The sequence below is a fragment of the Mastacembelus armatus genome, chromosome 23, assembly GCF_900324485.2.
Source record: "Mastacembelus armatus chromosome 23, fMasArm1.2, whole genome shotgun sequence".
Taxonomy (NCBI): domain Eukaryota; kingdom Metazoa; phylum Chordata; class Actinopteri; order Synbranchiformes; family Mastacembelidae; genus Mastacembelus; species Mastacembelus armatus.
The window spans coordinates 6,818,365-6,838,071 of record NC_046655.1 but is presented as its reverse complement, the minus strand read 5'-3'; the positions used below and the strand labels follow the sequence as shown (position 1 = coordinate 6,838,071).

The 19,707-nt window shown below is 41.4% G+C and overlaps 3 protein-coding genes and 1 long non-coding RNA gene across 6 annotated transcripts; 2 read left to right on the top strand and 2 right to left on the bottom strand.

Annotated features, from left to right (window-relative positions):
- Positions 1-248: 248 nt before the first annotated feature.
- prdm4 (PR domain containing 4) lies at positions 249-5,753 on the bottom strand. Of its 3 annotated transcripts, none has more exons than XM_026327447.1 (12): positions 5,708-5,753; positions 5,309-5,375; positions 4,986-5,101; positions 4,685-4,873; positions 3,715-4,482; positions 3,481-3,630; positions 3,138-3,256; positions 2,939-3,024; positions 2,488-2,615; positions 1,799-2,371; positions 1,446-1,614; positions 249-1,282 (listed from the first exon to the last, which is right to left on the bottom strand). In XM_026327447.1, the coding sequence occupies exons 3-12, from the start codon at positions 5,098-5,100 to the stop codon at positions 928-930; spliced, it is 2,652 nt and encodes an 883-aa protein (XP_026183232.1). In that variant the 5' UTR covers position 5,101; positions 5,309-5,375; positions 5,708-5,753; the 3' UTR covers positions 249-927. The 3 variants fall into 3 exon arrangements, with proteins under 3 accessions (XP_026183232.1, XP_026183233.1, XP_026183234.1); XM_026327448.1 differs by having other exon boundaries at positions 5,719-5,742; XM_026327449.1 differs by having other exon boundaries at positions 928-1,279.
- A 567-nt stretch (positions 5,754-6,320) lies between these two features.
- On the top strand, positions 6,321-7,251 carry LOC113142243 (achaete-scute homolog 4-like). The gene is made up of 2 exons (XM_026327163.1): positions 6,321-6,410; positions 6,494-7,251. The coding sequence occupies exon 2, from the start codon at positions 6,498-6,500 to the stop codon at positions 6,984-6,986; it is 489 nt and encodes a 162-aa protein (XP_026182948.1). The 5' UTR covers positions 6,321-6,410; positions 6,494-6,497; the 3' UTR covers positions 6,987-7,251.
- A 2,669-nt stretch (positions 7,252-9,920) lies between these two features.
- On the bottom strand, positions 9,921-12,251 carry LOC113142242 (suppressor APC domain-containing protein 2). The gene is made up of 4 exons (XM_026327161.1): positions 12,071-12,251; positions 10,496-10,666; positions 10,208-10,363; positions 9,921-10,115 (listed from the first exon to the last, which is right to left on the bottom strand). The coding sequence occupies exons 1-4, from the start codon at positions 12,167-12,169 to the stop codon at positions 10,026-10,028; spliced, it is 516 nt and encodes a 171-aa protein (XP_026182946.1). The 5' UTR covers positions 12,170-12,251; the 3' UTR covers positions 9,921-10,025.
- Positions 12,252-16,096: 3,845 nt separating this feature from the next.
- On the top strand, positions 16,097-19,167 carry LOC113142389 (uncharacterized). Its single transcript, XR_003296947.1, has 3 exons — positions 16,097-16,303; positions 17,638-17,685; positions 19,021-19,167. It is a non-coding gene; the product is annotated as an uncharacterized LOC113142389 (long non-coding RNA).
- The last annotated feature ends 540 nt before the right edge of the window (positions 19,168-19,707 follow it).

Sequence of the window (19,707 nt, the reverse complement as noted above, 5' to 3'; positions counted from 1 at the left end):
GAATAATTCAAAGGACCCGAGTACCTTAACTACTTCTTTTACCACTGATCTTAAAAGGATAAAAAAGTGGGTATTCTCTCAACAATTTCAAATGTTTTAACGATCTTAGTTCGTCCAGATCCTTAAATAGGTATGTGATTAATTATTTAACATGATCATTTGTCCACAGACTAAACACCAATACAGACAATAACAATGATTAAGCTACTGCTCACGTCTACCACTCAACAACTTCAAACAGCTGCAAATGTGCTTTTATTAGAACATTACCAAAAGACAGGACGGAGCTATAATGTTATTTAAACATTTAAATAACACTCATGCAATGAAGAATATCACATTAATGACTAGATTCCTGTATTTAAGAAACTCACTTCCATTCACACAGATATTTGGAAAAAAAGAATACAAAGCCCTGCATTTAGTATAAACACAGGGCATATGGCAATTATATATGATCAGGACTATAATGCAAGGATATGGCATCAGAATTTTAACTGACAGGCAACTAAAAATGAATATCAGGCATTCACTCTGTTACTGAGTGAATCATGGAAAATCTGATTATGTAAGAACAATGAAGATACAGTAGCTTATATAAACTTAATATTTCACAGGCCTCTGTAGTAAATTAAGAAAAAAAAAGAATGAAGATTTATAGTCAGATCTTTATCAGTTGGCTTACAATAAGATATAAAGATAGTTTAGCAGCTCTGTTATGCACGTAAAAAAAAAAAAAAAGTTTTACATTTTAATTATGTAAAATGTGCCAAGTAAAACGTACTTATGTAAGATGTCACAATTAAAAACTGCACTAACTGATATTTGGCAAAAATAGAGGCAAAGTAAATAAATATGTTATTAAATATTAAAGTATTTTAGTAAAGTGAATAAATAAGACAAGACATCCCATGAGGCACAGTGTTGTCAATGAGAGGGTGACAGGGACTTTTCCGAGTTATATCCTCCTACATCTAAACCGCAGTCTTCACTACTGGCTGTGTCAACCAGTCTCTCTCCTCCTCTTCCACTCCTGCTGTCATCCTCATCCTCATCTTCATCCTCATCATCCATTTCTTGCTCCTTGCGTGACGCTCTTTCCATCTTGGGCCCTTTGCATATTTTGAGGTGACGGGTGAGGTGATATTTGGTGAGGAAAGCTTTGTGGCATTTCTCACAGACAAAGTCCCTGCGGCCCTCATGAGAGTTCATGTGCTTCTTAAGGTGGTTGGTCTTAAGAAAGGGTTTGTTGCACTTTGGACACTGTATCCGGCGTTCGCTGCTGTGAAAAAGGGCAAGGATATGAAGAGAAACACCAGTTATCAAAGACAATATAAAATACTATAATCATTAGAAAACATGCACTCAATCCATAAATGTGCTGAGTTAGAAAATTACTGTTTGTTTTGCAGCTTAATCTAAACAACAATAAATAAGTTACATACTGTGTGTGAGAGAACATATGTTGTTTTAGGTCATGTTTCCTGATGAATGCCCGGTCACAGAGATCACACTTGAGCTTCTCTGCACCAGTGTGGATGAGCATATGTGATGCAACATGGGATTTCTGTGTGAATGACTTCTCACAAACTGTACATCTATAGTTCTTCTGGCCTGTGAATGGGGAAAAAGGAGGGTAAAAAGTTGAAAATGTTTACTAGCAAAACTTTGATACAGTCACTTTTTTAGGTGAGGCTGATATCACTCTCATGTCTCTCCATTCAATATAAAGCCAGAAAGTGCACGGACATGAAAAAAAAAAAAAACTACAAAACTAGGAGTTTATCCCAGTACATACCTGTGTGAATCTTAAGATGCATCCTGAGGTTGCTGGGATCACTGAAGGCCTTACTGCAGTATTCACACTTATGAGGTTTCATCCCCACATGTCCCATGAAGTGCACATTGAGCTTAGTGGATGTAATAAAAGCCTGGGAACACATGCTGCACTTGAATTTCTTCTCCCTCACATGGCCCTGGCCTTTTGCTCTGGAGGTAACGTTATTCGAGTTATTAGTACTACTTCCTCTGCTGCTGCTGTCATTGTTGTCACCATTTGTCTGTCCTGAAGTGTGGGCGTGGCAGGGCCATGGTGAAGAGGAGGAGCTTGAGGTCCCATTGGTCAGCTTTTCTTCTTGGTGAGTGTGTTGCTGTTGCTGCTGTTCTTGTTGCTGCTGCTGCTGCTCCTGCTGCTGCTGTGGTGGTGGCTGTTGTTGCTGGGAGTGCTCCTGCTGCGATGGGCTGTGGCTGTGTGGAGCTTGGTTATGGGTGTGGTTGCTGTTATGGTTGTTAAGATGAGACTTGAGCTCAGAGAACGAAGAGCACTCTTTGCCACACTGGCAGATCTGGCCCTCAGGCACCTGAGGGACACCTATAGAGACACAAAGGAGGAATGGTGGAACTGTCAAAAATCTAACTGTCAATCAGTTAATAGATAAGCATGTCATCAGTGAGGATTCATCAAGCATTTATCATCTGTCATCTCACCCATCAGCCTGCAGTAGTCTCTGCTGTAATAAAAGAGCAGCTCCTGGTCTGGGTGAATCTCTGTGGTTGTACAGAAGAACAATTTACTGTTGGCAGGGTACGCCACCAGGTTCTGCTCTTCACGGGTCCTAAATACACAGATACATACACATAACATATTTAAAATGATATTATTTTCATGTGCTCTACATAGAATGTTCTAAACAACTTGCAATGTTTTCAGTTGCCCATAGTTTGTAGTTCAATGTGGCAGCCACAGTCATAAAGTTCAGAAGAACTATTTGGACAGTTACACTTTTTGTTTTGCAAGTTTGAACTAATGGAAAATAGTAACAGAGTGCAAAGGCCCAGCTTAGTACAGAAAAATCTATGTGGGAAATACTTAGCATCAGGTAGTATCAGTCATAACATGGGACATTAGTCATGAACCATTTGTGGCTCTGTGCTATACCTTGCCTTGCGGACAAACATCATCCAGTTGCATTCATTCTCATCTGTTGTTACGATGTAGAACTCGAGCACATTGTTGTGGTACATCTAGGAGAGAGGAAAAAATAATAATGTTCATTATCTTTAATTATTTCCAACATAATCATGGTTTTGCAGTGTCTAAGACAAGCCCCAGTCTAACCAATTGTTACTGCACTCACCTTCCATATTTGAGGTGTGTCCTTTTCTGGCCAGTCTGAAAGATCCACATTGCTACAATGTTGGCCCACTATTGGTCCAAAGCAGGTCCTTGGAGGAATGACATCCCGTGCAAAAACTCCTAGAACATACAAAAGTACATTTTGTCAGAAATTTAATTGATGGTCAAAAAAAATGTTTTAACCTATTAATACGTTAAGATGTAGTTTTTTTTTGTTCTCTAAATAAATCCAAATGTGATTTTTCACTAAGGCCTTTATAAAGTGTCATAATAATAATTAATGTATCGGGTCTGTCCAACAGTAACAGCCACAGAAAAGCCTTTTGTGAGGTTTATTCTCCTACCCAGAGGTTCATCAGCCACTGAGATGCGCAGGCACAGTGGACGGGGCAAAGAGAGGCGAGCTCTGGTTTGGATGGGTGTGTCAGGGATGAAGGTGACTGGGCCATGCTCTGGGCAGTCTGAGGTATACGAGCGCTCACACAGTGTGCACCCTGCAAGACAAAAGAGAGTTGCTTATTGTTCACCATTTTCATTTGAAGATGCACATTCATTATAGAGTCCAACTACGCACTCACAGATGGAGTAAGCAGTGACCATGTTCTCCTTGTTGGAGGTAGAATCTTCTAGCTGCAGGGTGGAGTTGACTAACACCAGGTTGTTTTCTGGACCCAGCGACACCTCTGCAGTGATGGGGGACACATTTACTGCCTCAAGTCCCATCCCAGTATGTCCATGGAGAGACACTGGCTCCAGTTGGCCTTGATTGGCCATGGAGCCAGTGAGCACCACACTGACAACACCTGAGTTCAGCTCCCCATTTGAGTGGAGCTGCTCCCCAAGTCCTCCTCCTCCTCCCCCTCCATTCCCCACTCGACCGCCCATATGATCCGGCTCCATCACCACCGGTAGTTCAAGTACTGGGGGTCCGTGGAGGGGCATCACCCCACCAGATGAGTCCACCCCAGTGAGGCCCTCATGAGGCTGAGGCTGCCTTCCACCACCAAGCTGCTGCTGGGTGTCCGACACTGCCACCACCCCAACACCATCCATAGTGGCCAGCTCCTCTCCCATCCTGTCAGGGGACATGGGGCTGCTGACACGTGACTCCATGGCTAGTCCTGTGGAATCTAGTTCATGAGCACCAGCCTGGTGGAGGTCTCCCTGGCCACTGACCTGTCTGGAGTCCATGGGCACAAGGCCCTGCTCTAGTGGGCCTCCAGGGCCACTGTAGGGGTCCAGACCAGAGGGATTATTGCTGGCCACAGAGAGAGTCCCATCCATGTTAAGGCTGCTGGGATGAATATACTGAGGTGGTGGACGGTCTGCCAGATAGGACAGGATACCTGCAGACCAAAGTGAGATGGACTGTCATTAGGTAATCTGTCACAGCTGCAATACAAGAACCTACAGTGAGTGGTTATACTGAGTAAGAAGCCCTCTGTGAAACATTCTGATATCAATTCATCAATTTCATTTTAATATGAGCAGCTTGCACACGACAGTAATTTAGCAGTTACTATTTATACACCTCAAATATGAACCTACCTGGCAATATATGACGAAAGTAGCTGCTCTCCAGGTGTGGATATGGAGGGGGTGGCAAAGAGTAGTTCCTCTCTGGCAGACCACACATCACCCCTCTGTCACTCAGTGGACCCATGGGGAGCATCAGTGAGAGGGCAGAAGGAAGGGAACCCAACGAAGGACCGAGGCTAGGGATGGCTACTGGCATGCCTGCAATTCATCACAATTAGAAGTGTCTAAAAAGATATTTAGACTGGCCTCAGATTTATTCAATACAGGCTGTGTGATGCTAACAGGTGGTTAAGGTTTGTGACTTCTATACCTGGAGTGGGAAGAGGGTTGTGTGTGGGGGAGGTGGGCAGACCCAGGTGGCTGGCGCTCACTGAGGACACAGTGAGCTGGTCCATGCCCACCGGACTCAGGTTCATCTCGTTCATCCTGGAGAAACAACACCAGACTTACATCGAGACAAAGCAATTACAAAAAGCAGTAACGTTATCCAAATATTTAGCTGGTCCTAGAATTATAAAATCTGAACTTCGGTTCGGGGTTATGGAGCTTTCAGAATAAAAGTCGGTATTCAATACAAAGCATGTAAATAAAATCACAGGGGATGCACGGGAACCACATTTAGCATAACGTTACCTGAATTCAACAGCTGTTGTCTGTCAGTAACCGTGTACTCCTGTAGCCTGCTTTAACATTTCTCTCCCTGCGAAATAAAAGACCTTTTATGAAAACAACTTACGATACCGCCATACAAATATTAATTCTCATACAACTCTTTTTGTTTTGGGGTTAAGAAGCAACGCTAACGTGTCATTTTAAAAACACTGGCTTGCAGCTAGTTAGCAAAACATCCACCAGTTTAGTGGCACTGCTAACGTTAGCACTGTGAGAGCTTCATAAACCATTAGAACCGAGGACTCATGGGAACCAGCTCGGTAAAAACACAGATATAACCCGTCAAAATTCAAAGACTGCTTCAATTCAGAGCTTGAATTTTTTTTTTAACGTAAACATGCCTTAAAAACAACAACATACCAACACAATACCTCCCTCATAGGGGCCATGACGACATACTGCCCTTTTGCGCATGCGCTGTAGTAAGTAAGCGTTGAGAATTAGACTGATCACAGGTCAGTTTTTACTTGTCTATTTAACCATCCTTAGGACACAGAGAAAGGAGGAACCACATAAAAAATATGAATAGAAATATTAATAGAAAAAATATTAAAGTTCATTGTGGTATTTTAAGTTATACTATTTTATGCTGGTTGAAATGTTTTATTTTCAAGAAGGAAAATGCTCTGAACAGATTTTATTTTAGGGAACAAGCTGCCTGATTTTTCTTTGCACTGATTCTGCTTTCAGATTTCATACGGAATAATGCATAAATAGATTGGTGATCCACTAAAGTGACGTTGCATTTCATCTCCAAATTAGTCATGAATCTGTCTGCATTAGCTTTTATTAATGTATACCTTTATTAAAAGCTTCAGTGTAGTTACTATAAAATTTGCATATAATATCTTCCATGCTGAGAATTGCTTCACCGTTGAAACGGAAGGAAGAAAACATTATGTAAACAACTTTATCTTGATGAGAAGGCTACATGGCTGCATCTCCGCCCCGGATCACACCCACCCTGTCTAAACCTATAAGCCCCAACAAACAAATTGTCACTCACATTGACATAGACTGCAAAGAAACTCCTGTGAGATGATTGTGAGAAGACTCTAGTGGGGTGAGTTAGGTCATTCGATGCAGACTCGTTTGCAAATGTCCATGCTTTACTGCTTCTTAACTGTGAAATTGTCTTTTATTTAGAAATATGTCTTACAGCAGAAAGGAGTTTATGGAGCATATTCCTTATGTCCCCCCGCTGGCGCTCCACGGCATCTCCATGGACAAGAGCGGAGCGCACTACAAAGACGCGCTTCGACTCGCACTGCCCTTCCACCTAGATGCAGCGTACCTCGAGCCTGTGCACGGCCAGATGTTACCCTACAGACGCTTATCCTACTTCCCATTTCACGGAGGTGTCGGTGTATGTGACTATTCCTTCGAGCCTGCGTTCATACGGAAAAGGAACGAAAGGGAGAGGCACCGGGTGCGCTGCGTAAACGAGGGTTACGCGCGGCTCAGGGAGCATCTGCCACAGGAGTTTGATGACAAACGACTGAGCAAAGTAGAGACTCTGCGGGCGGCTATTGACTATATCAAACACCTGCAGAGTCTGCTGGACTTGTCCGGAATGGAGATGGCGCTTGGAAATGCGCGTAACAGTGCGCCACTGCCACAGAGGACAGTGCAACAGTGAGTCCAAAACTGGCTATAGTGGAGAAATTGTTTACTAGCTCTCACTGTGTCTCGTTCCATCTATGACCTGCTGTTAATTATTAAAACACAACTAAAAGGAAGAAGTGAATGAAAAAATAAAAGAAACGTTCTCGTGTTTTCACATTAAAGAGAAATGACATTTTCTGTTGCGGTGTAAAACGTTTATTTAACATAGTTTCTATTGTTGACCTGCACAGTCTGTACCTAAACATAAATTTGGCTTCTTTAAATTTTGAGAGTTGGAGAAAACAGAGAGACTATCTTTGCATGCAAAAATAACCATTTTAGCATTCCTGATATTTGGAGTCTGTTTACGAAGCATGAATTAAAATCTAAATTGAGATTATTTGACTACATATTACTGCTGACTTGTTGATTGTGTGCCTTGATGATTATCATCAAGGACCTCACTGAACACTAACTCGAGTTATTTGTTATATGTTATTTGACCAATGCAAAAGTCATTTGACTACATGTTAAAGAGATTTAAAGCACTCATCTCATAAAGAATATTAAAAGTTAGTTCGTGAACTGACCAAGGCTTAGTTTGGTAAAATGATAATTTTTGTTTTGTATTAAAATCATGTGTCCTAATAGGAAAACTCAAATATTATGATGTAAAATTGAATAACTGGAATGCAGGAACTAGCTATAGAAAAACTATTACAGAATCAGACATATTTGTATGATTTATATCATTCATTTCAAATAGCTCAGATTTTTATACTGTACATTTCCTTAGACACACTGTCTGTGTGGCCCAGTGCTGATGTATTCTCAAAACCATAGAAATAAATTAAAGATTTTACATTTTACTGCAGCCCTTTATTCTCTTCTGTCTCTTCATACTTAAAGTGCTATTTAGAGTCACGAGTGTACTTTATTGACACTCAAGAGTTCATATTGTTCACAGTGTAATAACATTATATGGTAATTCTGCTAAAGAACTACCTAATGATAATGCAGACATTAATCATATTATTAATTACACCCATGTTTTCCCTGCTACAATAGATAGAAATGTCTTCTGTGAACTAGGCGTAATCTTTGCGTTTTAATGGAAGCGAACATTATATCACAGTAATACAGGCATGACATCTCAAACTGCAAGTGTCTATTCAGATGAAAGTCTCACTTGTTGTTTTGAGTTACCTGAGCGCTCTTCAAAGACCACCTACTTACTGTACCACGGTTCTCAGGAAGTTTGGCTCTCCTAATAGCTTAAGGAATGTATTTATCAGTAAGCCCTCAGCCCCCGCAAGAGGAACCTCCTGAAACACCTCATCTTGCACCCTAGTTGCGTGTTAATGCTTCCCTACCTCCGCCGACCTGCATGGAAACAGCTCACATGTTCTGATTTTCAGTAATACCAAAACCACAAATAGGAAAGCAAAGTAAACATGATATTGTATACAAGTAAATGGGATTTGGAGAGACCAGCAGAGTGCAGTTCAAGTGAACCATGCTGGTATGGAAGAATGGCATTGACAGCCATGAAGGCATGATAAACCCTCAACAAAAGGCATTTGACTGTACAGTTTGTGAATTAGACCCAATAATTAGCCAACTGCTGGTACCCTGGGCTTGATGGTTCAGTGGCAAGCTGAAGATAAATAACATGAAGCTACTTAAACAAAAACCTCTGCCATAATGGATGTTTTCTTTTCTGTTGCACACAGATTGATTCTAATCGGATTCCTGCACAGATTCCTTATTCTGTTTTACTGGAAAACTTGTAGCTAATGCATGCAGGTGATTGAAGACTTTTGTGGGGGGGGGGGATTATATTCATTCCAATTTCATGTCATTGTATTTATTAAATTAATCACAAATGCTAAACCTTTGGCACAGTACATTTTGTGAATCTGCCACAAGCTCAAGACACAAACAATTGCGTAAAACCTTGTCTTAAAGCAACAGATACAACAAAATGCCCTTATACTGCATACAGTCTTTTCTCAAATCTGTTTATCTTCTACCATAATGACTAGACGTTTCTGTCCAGACACAGAAGTACAGACTAACTGCAAACTCTCCCCCAAACAAAGAGACTGAGACACAGGGCCACTATAGGCTCTGGAGTAAACACACACTTGTGGACACAATGACAGCACCATCACTTGCACACAAAACAAGGTTATGATGAAAGATATGAAGCATGAAAAATGAAAACAAAACAAAGGAAAAACAAAGAATAATTAAGCAAAGTAGAGACTGTCTTTAAAGTTAGCATGGATCTGCAAAATATTGAATGCTATGTTGAAAAATTACACTTTCTGGGTATCAGACACATATTTTTTCATATTTTTTATATTATGTGCAGAAGATCTGTATAATAAATCTGCTAATATTTTCTTCAAGGCTACAGATTTGCACATTGCAGAATTCAAAATAGGAGAGAATATCCTACAAACATGCAAGATGACTGGGCTAGATAAAGTTTATCAGTTGCAGTAAGATCAGCGCAGGACCACCAGGACAGGATGCCGCTACTTGTCGAGACAGAGAGCCCGCATGCAGAGACGGAAACAGAAGAGCCAGGAGTTACAGGACACACAGCAATGCAGGGCTGCTCTCTTTACACCGCAGAAAAATACTGAAACACTGCAGCTCGAGCATCTTTGCTGTCTGCCCTGCGCTACTGCATCACAAGTAAACTTTGAAGTACAAGCATATCAGCAATAAAAAATCTACTTAAAGTAGTTTTTCAAACTGATCATAGCTTTTGTCGCCATATTTTCCTCTTTAGTTGAAATATAACAGTTCCTTTGTTCCCTTGTTCTTTCAGTAATGTAACAAAAACTAAATATGTTTATTATTATTATACACTCCAGACGGCAATGAGACAAGTCAGTCAACAGCCTGTTAGAGAAACTGATATGTGGAAAAGGAAAAACACAAGAACAAGATGATGCATCATTAAATGTAATGTATTTAAATACATATTTACAGGTAGAAACTCAGCAACTGTGTGACATTCAGTGACATATGAGGATGAGTGCAGAACGTGTGCCGGCACTCAGCAGGCAGGCAGTTCATCAAGCTGTTCAAGGAGAGTGTCCTTTTCCATTTGTAGCAAGGAGATCTGACGATTCTTGTCACTCACCTCCTGAGAACATCAGGCTCATGGTCAGTTTTCATAAATGTGCTCAACCTTCTTTACCATTAGAAATGATTTAATACCTTTTCTGTTACCCTCACCTGAGTCAGTACTGTGTTGTGCCACCGGAGGTCGCTGTCTGCCTCTGTTTCAGACAGAGAGGGGTTGCTGCTGCTCATAACACTGGGCTCACTCATTACAGAGCCCAGAGAACCGTTTACCCGTTGGATACAAGACCTGAGGAAGCAGGATTGAGTCTACAGAGAGACGAGAGAAAACAAAGCATTTGTTTTCAATTACAACCAAAAATAACTACATATCAATTGTAACATCAATTGCATAACGGTAAGTAAAGTCAGCAAATCTCTAAACCCGGCAGTGCTCTGCACCTTGGCTACACTTTCCTGACAGGAGCCACACCAGCTTTTGGTCTCAATGTCGTTCTGCCGGGCCCTGTTCTCCTCCAGCTGCTGGAGGTACCACAAACGGGCCTTCTCCAGAACTTCCAGACCAGACCACAGAGCGTCCTTCTCCTTCTCTAGGTCCTTCATACGCTTAATCTGAAACAAGAACACAGCTAGATCAGGTGGAATTTTTTAGCTTTTGAATTTTAAACTTTTCAACCTCCAAACTGAAAACTTTTGTGACATATTTTGGACAGCAGCAATAAGATCACAGCATGCATGTCTTAAAAAAGGGAAATGTGCCCAAAAATAATAATAAATGTCTGAAGGAGAAGCTGACCACCAAAAACCCAGCCACTGTAAAAAAGTGGTAACTGACACAGCACTTCCTGTGTCTTCCAGAAGCCCGGAGACTTTGTCAGAGGAGCCAATCTCCAGAGCAGCAGGAGGCCTTTAAGACTTTTGTCTACACTGAGATTACATGCATTGTAAATAGGCTCAAACAGAGATGACTGTGTTACAACCACTGGAGAATCACAATGATCCACCTTTGGTATCATGAGGTCATAATGGACTGAGGACTAATGAATGGTTCATTTTAGCTACATGTGATTAATTATATTTTAAAGAAGTTCCATTTTCTGTACACACCCTGCTAATGTTACCACTGTCTTTATGACATAATCTAAAAATACTGCTGTTTGACAGAGATCTACAGTCAGTGGAAATATTGAAGGTTATATTGAGCCTCTAACAGGAAGCTGTGAGGAACAGACATGACATGTGGGAATGTGTCACTGGGATGAATGCAGCCATGCTGCGTCCAAAGCAACACTCAACATGTAGCAGAATGGAAAACCTGACTGAAACCAGCATAAATCGACTCAGATTAGCTGAATATAAGAGAAATATGAATGTATATGAACATTTTCCAGCTGCAGTGTGAAGACTGAAATATCTTAGTGACTGTAAGTCAGACGAAACAAGAGGAGAATCAGTGGATTCTGGGAAACTGATGCACAGTGTGTACTCAATTAATTGAGAAAATAATTGGTAGATTGGTTGATACGGAAAATATTTGTCTGTTGTGTCCATAGTACTCATATTATTTCTAAAATTCATGGCTACAGCCTTGTACTTCAAGGCTGCTTGTCTTGTACATACTTTGGCACGCCTTTCTCACTAACCTGTACCTACTTGTACTCTCAGGGATAAACTCACCTGTGAAGCAGTAAATGCTTAAGATTAACTAATAATTCACAACATGATGTTGTGGAGACCAAAACACAACATGACAGCTGCCCTGTGCAGTACACTATAGTCACCTACCATTCATAAAAACAGGGACTCCATACACATAGTAGCTGATAGGAATCACTAACTCGGGAGAAACACACACATATTCACACACAACATAGACACAACAAGGCGTAACTGATACAAATACAACTTATGTCTTTTTTTTTTTCAAAACACACTCATATCACACCACACACACACACACACACACACACACACACACACACACACACACACCGCTTTCCGACACATCCTCCTCACCCATAGGTAGAAGCGAAGTGCATCCAGGCTGTAGAGGCTGGTCCTGAGTGGGATGATAACCACAGTGTAGGAGCCAGAGCCAGGGGGACGGCAGGCCATGGAGAGGAGATCAGTCACTAAGAGCTACTACTGCTCCATACAGCTGACTGCACAGCAGCAACAACAAATCACAAGCTCTCTCTCAATAATAACAGAGAGAGAGAGAGAGAGAGAGAGAGGGAGAGAGAGAGAGAGAGAGAGTGTGTGTGTGTGTGTGAGAGAGAAAGAAAGCAGGGGTGGGAATGAAAAAAAGCAGCAGGATACACAGGCAGAGGCAGCGTGGTGGCCCTGGGGTGAGGTAATGAAAAATTCCGCATGTCACTGCCATGGCTGGTTAATCGAGGTACAAGTGACACAGAGAGATAGAAAGGGAGAGATGGGGTGGAGAGAACGTGAAACTGGCAGTACAGGACCAAAAGAAAAGAAAAGAAAACTGAGTGAGATATTGTATTAGCAGGAAATGTGAAACTGAAGCTGTGGATGAGACATTTGAGAAGGTGAAACAGGTGTGAGCAGACATTTGCCATCTGTGTGTTAATCAAAAAGGCTGGTAAAACTCAGCTCCCTAATAAGAAAGAGGAGAAAACAGCCTGCTACAAGCTCTGAAGAGGTTTCTCAGTTCAAAGGTTTGGCAGAGTTTTCAGTGAATTGACTAAAGTGGAAACATGACGTTCAATGAAAAGAGAGTGCATGGGATTATAATTTATTTTGTCAGTTTCAGGTGAGCCTTCTGTCCCAACATGTTCCCTGGAATGTGACATAACCTTGGCACGTGATATCATGCAACCTGTGCAGGTACAGGTTTTATCATTTGAAAAAGTTACAGTTACAGGAGTAAAAGTATAAATAAAGTTTTTTTTTTTTTTTAAAGTACAACACAAAAGTGAACTTGAGTAAATTCCCATCACTGCACTGTATTTTTTCAAACAGTGAGAATGGATTAATATTATTTTCCATGATGCTGAGCATTGTCATGTTTGAGATCTCTTTCTTTTTCTCACCCTGCCACCCAGTACAGTCTTATAAAGGCCTATAATCTAGCTTCATTTAATGTTAATTTTCCCTTTGCTGCATTGATTTGATCCTGACGTTCTCTGACTCTAAAGCTAATTTACAGTGTTAAGTAAGTTCTTACCACACCGCCAAGAGGCAACTATGCATACAGTATATATTGCAATCTGAATGACAGAGGGTGTGACTGAGTCTGTTTTTCCTGACAGCAGACATCTTAATCTGTCTGACACTCCCAATATGGGACCCTCCCATTGATCCCACCCATTAGATTATGACACTGTTATACAGTTTCAGAATTTCTCCTTATGTTCTTCTTGGTGGCATCTTTAAAGCTGCAGTCCTGCTTGATCGCCAGCAGAGAGTGCTGAAAGTGAATGCCACCTGCCGGAGTCACATTCAGAGCTGACATTTTGTGACTCTCATTACATTGTGAAGCTCAAGCTCGCACACAACACCAGGTGGCGCTACACAGTGGCGATCCAGAGCCCTGACACTTCCCCAAAGGTATGTCAGCTATTTCCAAACTCTCTGCACCCTGAGCTGTGTGTGCTTAAAGAATCAAAAGGTTCCAATAACAGTGCTAATTATATATTATTTGACCTGTGATTCCGCACTTATACATACACATACATGTACACATCACATGTGTATTCCCTGTACGGCCCACACAGCTGTAGTTCTCTAGTATTTTCATGTCAGTGAGCACGAGCCACAAGCGGAGGTCAGTCAGCCTTGAGCCTTCAGGGCCACATTAAGATCAAAACACAGGATTAAGCAGCCACAATGGAATAGGTGTGTGTGTTTTAGCATCCCTGAGGTGGAGCCTGCAGCAACTCGTGACCCTGCGTTTTATCGAGTGACACACGATCCTTGCCAGAATTAAGCCTGATACCATGAACACTAATAAATTATGTGTTTTTTACTATGGCATCTTATTTTAGGATGATTGTAGCCACCTCTGTGATTTTTTTAAGTTAACCACACTGTTACAGTTCACACAAACAAGCTAAATTTCACACATGAATTCACATTAATCTGCTGTTAAGATATCAGTACACACATTTATAGACACACACACATATACATATACTGCAGTAACCTGTACTGACTGTTTTTAGTCACTACTACAACTTTGCGGCTGAGAATGGTGACCTAGTTGCTTCCTGTCTCACTCCTTCAGACTCATATACTACATTTCTCATTCTCTCGCTGTCACTGCTACTTTCAGGCATATTTTTAAACTAAGTAGAATGAATATGACACAAATACTCGAGAAGCTGGAGTCACAATTTCAAAATGGATATATTTCACACCGTAAAACAGAACTGCAGAGGCTCTGCCCGCCACAACTGAGACATCATTCCAGGCCAGAGGAGCCGGACACTCCCTTCGCCTCTGCAGCCCACACCAGCACTGGCCACTCCAAGCTCACTGTTCCAGATCATAGCTCCCAGGAATCTTATCTAGATCTGTAAAAAAATATGCTTCTCTCGTTTGTCTCTCAACAGGCTCCATTAGTGATTGACACTCACCACTTTGTCCCAAGAACTAAATCCATGCACTGGACCCGGGGAAAACAAATCCAATTGCAGAAATATCTGCAGTACGTGACAAGACCTTGCAATAAATTCATTTTAAGGGTTCAAAGGATCTGTAAGTGTGAATGAAATGCTGGAAACCCACACTGTGTAGCCCAACAACTGGACAAACAGCTTCAGGGACAAGGTCCAACACATTGTGAGATTATTTTTTTCCATCTTAAAGCTACTTAGCAAAAAATGCTGGTGATTTTTTCGTATGTCTATGGTCAAAACATCCGTTCCCACCTTGTTTGTGACAAACTGCTTCCTACTCAAATCATGAAACACAGCTCAAATACACATCACATTTTTACAATAACACAGCTGACCACTATATTTTTTTAGCAAATATTATCTTTGTTGGGATCTACTTTTAGCTGTGGATGAATACAGATTTTGGCCTCTAGTCAGTATTTCCAGCAGCAGGATGGTGTTTGTGGGATGATGTGGCACAATGACGTGTTTGCAGTGGGTTTGAGCAGCAATGGAGGGCTACAGCACAGATGAATAAGCTACTGTATATCACACTTTGGACTTTTGATACAGGTTAGTCATTTTGTGGCAAGAAGAAGACCACAGACAAGCCGCAGAGATATCCTTTAAGGGAAATTAAAGAGGGAAACTAGAGATAAAGATGCAAATACACCTGCATCCCAAAACTGAGGTGAGTGAGGATTTTATCTAACGTGTTCAGTCTGGAGCTTTCTGAAGTAATCGGTCCTACATTGTACCTAAGCCCAGCTGGCCCTGTTACCATCAGTACCATGGGCCCCCAAGACTAACTCCCCCCCAAACCCAAGGGCCTCCTCTTTCCTCCTCTCCTCTACTACCTCCATCTTGATTTCCTCCCCTTCCTGCCTCTTTCACAGACGTGTCTCAACAAATGTATGTAGCCTCACTGCTCGCTATCAATATTTATGTGGTTAAGTGAGAAGCTGCTATCAAGTTCAGACTTGCATTAAAAAGAAAAGAAGAAGAAGATACATTTTCTAATGATGGCATATTTACTTTAAATTCAGGCATAAAACCAGAGGACTGGCAAAGAGAAAAGGCTGCCTGCAAGTCACGTGTGTTTGATTCCCATCGGTTAGTCACAGGTGCTGAAGTGATAGCACGACAAAACTGATATTCCTTGTCGAGTCATCATACAGATGAAGATTTCTGCTTATCATTTTTACATTTAAGAGCTAAAAGACTGTTGGATATTGTTCATGCAACCCACACACACACACACACACACGCACGCACGCACGCACGCACACACACACACACACACACACACACACACACACACACACACACACACACACACACACGCTGCCCTCTCTTTTCAGCTAAGTCATTCATTCATCATCTCATCCAGCCCGTCATGCACACACATCCAACCTCACAAGTGTATTCCAAGCCCCGTTCCCCTCCCTCACTCTCTCAAACACACATACGCTCATGAACATCCCAATCCTACACAGCCTGGGCCAGATGCAAACCAGATGTTTCCCAGATGCAGATAAGGACAAAAACACCACCTGAAGTGCACCACCTTTTCACCTCAGCTGCAAGGACCAGAAACAGACAACCTTCCTGGAATTATGAATAGCAGGTACAGTATATTTTTTTAGACAGCTTAGTTTATTAATGTCCTTCCTCCAGTTGCTTTGACAATAAGCATGCACTGTCAGCAGTTTATTATTATGGAAGAGAAGGTTTCACTTAGAAGCACATTCTGTCTATTTTTAGTCAAACTAATCACATTGTTTTATTTATGCTAGCATGTGATGTTTTATATGTCTTTGTCTTACATTGACTTTCTCCCTAGTTTTGACGTTGAACTAGTCTCAGTCATCCCAGTGAGACCAAAACAAATCCCTCTCAGACACATAGGCGGAGACGAAAACAAAGGATCAATTTACACCCGCCTTGCCCTAAACCCGCCCATCCTTCCAACCCCTCATCCTCTCCCCACGCCCACAAACACGCACTGCAACAACAATATTTCACAGAATTATGTTTTCACCCCCAAGCAAATGAAAAGAACAAGAAGTGCTTTTTGCAAGGGCTACGCATCACACTGCTGTTTGGGACCCCAATCTGTCCTTTACCCTGACACCACTTAGGAGCCCCCAAAACAAACAGTGAGTCAGAGTCTCCTTGAGGACATTTCATGTTAAACCCATTCACTCTGACATGCAAACTCCCTCGGTGAACCCCTGACAATATCCAGCTGCCAACAAACTGCCGCGCTCTCCCTGCACCGCGGGCAAACACACACACTCCCTCTTTCTCATTCGCACATATGAAATCAGAACATGGATACCGCTCCACCCTCCCCCAGCAACTCCACCTGTGGCCTCCACAGCTGGGCGAATACACCCATGGAAACTCTTCACACTCATATACAGACTTTATTCCTCTGTGTATTGTCAATAACCTGCCCTCACTCAAGTACTAAGTTCTAAATTTAGTTTACACCCCACAAATCCACTGCATTTAGAGACTGTTACTTTCTGCTCAGAGTGGATTTGATGAGCTGCAGATCAAATGATGTGCCCAGTATATATGAAAGTTGTTTCTAGCATGTGAGGACATTCACCTCCTGGTCGCCTAATAGTCAGAAAGGTTGCCTCTGTGATGTTACACATTTCTTTTTTCTCTTTTACTTTTTCTGCTTTCGATCTTCCTGTAATTATCTGTCACTTTGCCAGTTTCCACCGCCATGCTTCTACATTCAACACCTCTCTTCTTCTCCTTGCTTGCAATTTGTTATGGCACATCAGAAAATTATAATTGACGTAAACAATCTACTGTCTGTGGTTAGTCTCTTCTCAGTATTTGCTTCCTCAACTGAGGGGCAGAAGGATGTGGAAACCCCCATACTGCACCTGTGAAGCAACAACTTCCTCTATTCTGTTTCTCGTCCTCTTCTATCTATCACAGCTTCCCCTTCACCAAAGACACTTCCTGTTGAACTGAGGCTGCCATATGGTACGTGCCATGCATCCTCTCTGTGTTTCACTTAAAGTCATCTTCAGCAATAAACTCTCAGATTCAAGGTTTTGGTTTAACCTATGAACTCTGAAACCTCTCTCTTATCCGGAGTGAAACCAAGCAGCATTTTAATGTCAAAGTAGTATTACTAATACACAGACAAACACAGTCCTACTTCATAGATATTACACTGTGCCATCACGTTACTTTCACTCAAAGTACAACTTTTATTAAGCCTAAAAATTAAAAAAAAAAGATCTTTTAGACTATGTTTACATAACATGTGTAATTAGCAAGCCAGGAATGTATAAGCTGCTATTAAGAAATGAATGATAAAAATCTAATATCAAGCTATTCCTTCAACAAGAGTAAGATAAACTTGTAAAGGTGTGTTATTTTTATTAACTTTTTCCCCCCTGAGCAACATTTTGATAAGACCAATTCAAACTGTATTGTTCTCTCTGACAGGTCATTGTCCTCTATAGGCCATTATGTTACGCATCATTTCCAGCTCATTAACGCGCAAACAAAATCCAATTGTAAAGCCCAACCTGCAGTTGTATGTTATGTGCACAGTTAGCTTCCTGTGGACACTCTGTTGTGTCCTTTGTTTGGGTCACACCACAGTGAATCGGTAACAATGGAATGAAAAGACATGACATGTTCTCCAGCACATTGTCAACTGACCCGAGTCACACTGTCACTATGTGACTTGTTTTACGACCATGCTAATGTATGCAAAGTACACTGACCACGCAGGGAAGACAATGGGCTTAATGACTGCAAAAACCAACGGTAAAATACAGCACAGGCTTACGGATGGGCTGGGGGAGGCGCGTCAAAACACACAGCGCACTGTAAACAAGAAGAGGAAGATTAGGAATTTAATGAGGAACAATAAGCTAAATGTAAATACAAGTCAACAGTGGGGGATCATGCTGCTGAGGCCTCATTGTCTGCTGGTGACCCTGATGGTGTATAAAAGCCACATAACACACAGATTAGTAGGGAATTAGGAGCAAAACCCTAATGGACTATTAGGAGTCATGATGGGAAAGACCTAAAATAACTGAGGGTGTAGACATGGAAGAGTTTACACTCACGTGTATGATGATGCTGATGGAGGAGCAGATCATCAATAACTAGCATATTTTTTTTTTATTATTTAAGGGCTTTATACGGCTGACAAAAAAACCCCCCAGAGTTTCAGTATTTTTTATTTTTGTTAAACATCAAAATAGGCACATAAAAAAACTTTTGCATGCACCCAGACTAAAGGTCCGTTGACATAATTAACTGTGCCAACTATATTATCCACTTCTTTCCACTCAGGAAAAACACTTGGTTGGACTGATGTCAACTTCTCCTCAGATCTCCATGTGAAAATCGTGTGTCCCAACCAAGTTACATTCCATCGTGGTGACGTGAGGACTTTCAGGCCAGAGCTATCACACACACACACACACACACACACATTGCACACACAAACAATGACCCACATGTAGTCACTGCTACCTGCTCTGACATTATCAGAGAGGTGCATCTTATAATAACCGCTGCAGAAACAACGCCTGCATTTGCAGCAGAGAAAACATCACTTGCACTTGCAGATGCTGTTTGTGTGTAAAAATATTAACTGTGTGTGTGTGTGTGTGTGTGTGTGTGTGTGTGTGTGTAATGCCTAGAATAACCTTCATCAGTTAGGGGTTGTTTGGTCGATTAGCAGGTCTCTGAAATGACTGATTTTTTTATGTTAATGAAAAACTATACAAGAATGAGAAAACTTTTAAGAGTTCACTGTGTGGGAGAGTAGGAAATAAGAGACTTTACTGAAAACTTCAAATAGAAGAACCTACAGTGACACACAGAAAGAACAGATGTAAGAAGGAAGAATTAAGAGTTTAAAAACAAAAGGCTAGTGAGCAGTATTGAAGAATGGGAAATAATGATAAAAACAAATAAATAAATGGAGAATGGTTGGAAAAACATGCAATGAAAGGCAGGTAGCAGTGATTTTTA

Excerpts from the sequence above, each read along its gene's own strand:
- LOC113142243 (XM_026327163.1), top strand. The coding sequence starts at position 6,498 with ATGTCTTACAGCAGAAAGGAGTTTATGGAGCATATTCCTTATGTCCCC.
- prdm4 (XM_026327447.1), bottom strand. The coding sequence starts at position 5,100 with ATGAACGAGATGAACCTGAGTCCGGTGGGCATGGACCAGCTCACTGTG. Across the intron at positions 3,631-3,714 it reads GGTCACTGCTTACTCCATCT|GGTGCACACTGTGTGAGCGC; the intron begins GTGAGTGCGTAG and ends TTTGTCTTGCAG. Across the intron at positions 3,257-3,480 it reads AGTGGCTGATGAACCTCTGG|GAGTTTTTGCACGGGATGTC; the intron begins GTAGGAGAATAA and ends TGTATGTTCTAG.
- LOC113142242 (XM_026327161.1), bottom strand. The coding sequence starts at position 12,169 with ATGGCCTGCCGTCCCCCTGGCTCTGGCTCCTACACTGTGGTTATCATC. Across the intron at positions 10,667-12,070 it reads CACTTCGCTTCTACCTATGG|ATTAAGCGTATGAAGGACCT; the intron begins GTGAGGAGGATG and ends TTCTTGTTTCAG. Across the intron at positions 10,116-10,207 it reads ACAACACAGTACTGACTCAG|GAGGTGAGTGACAAGAATCG; the intron begins GTGAGGGTAACA and ends TGATGTTCTCAG.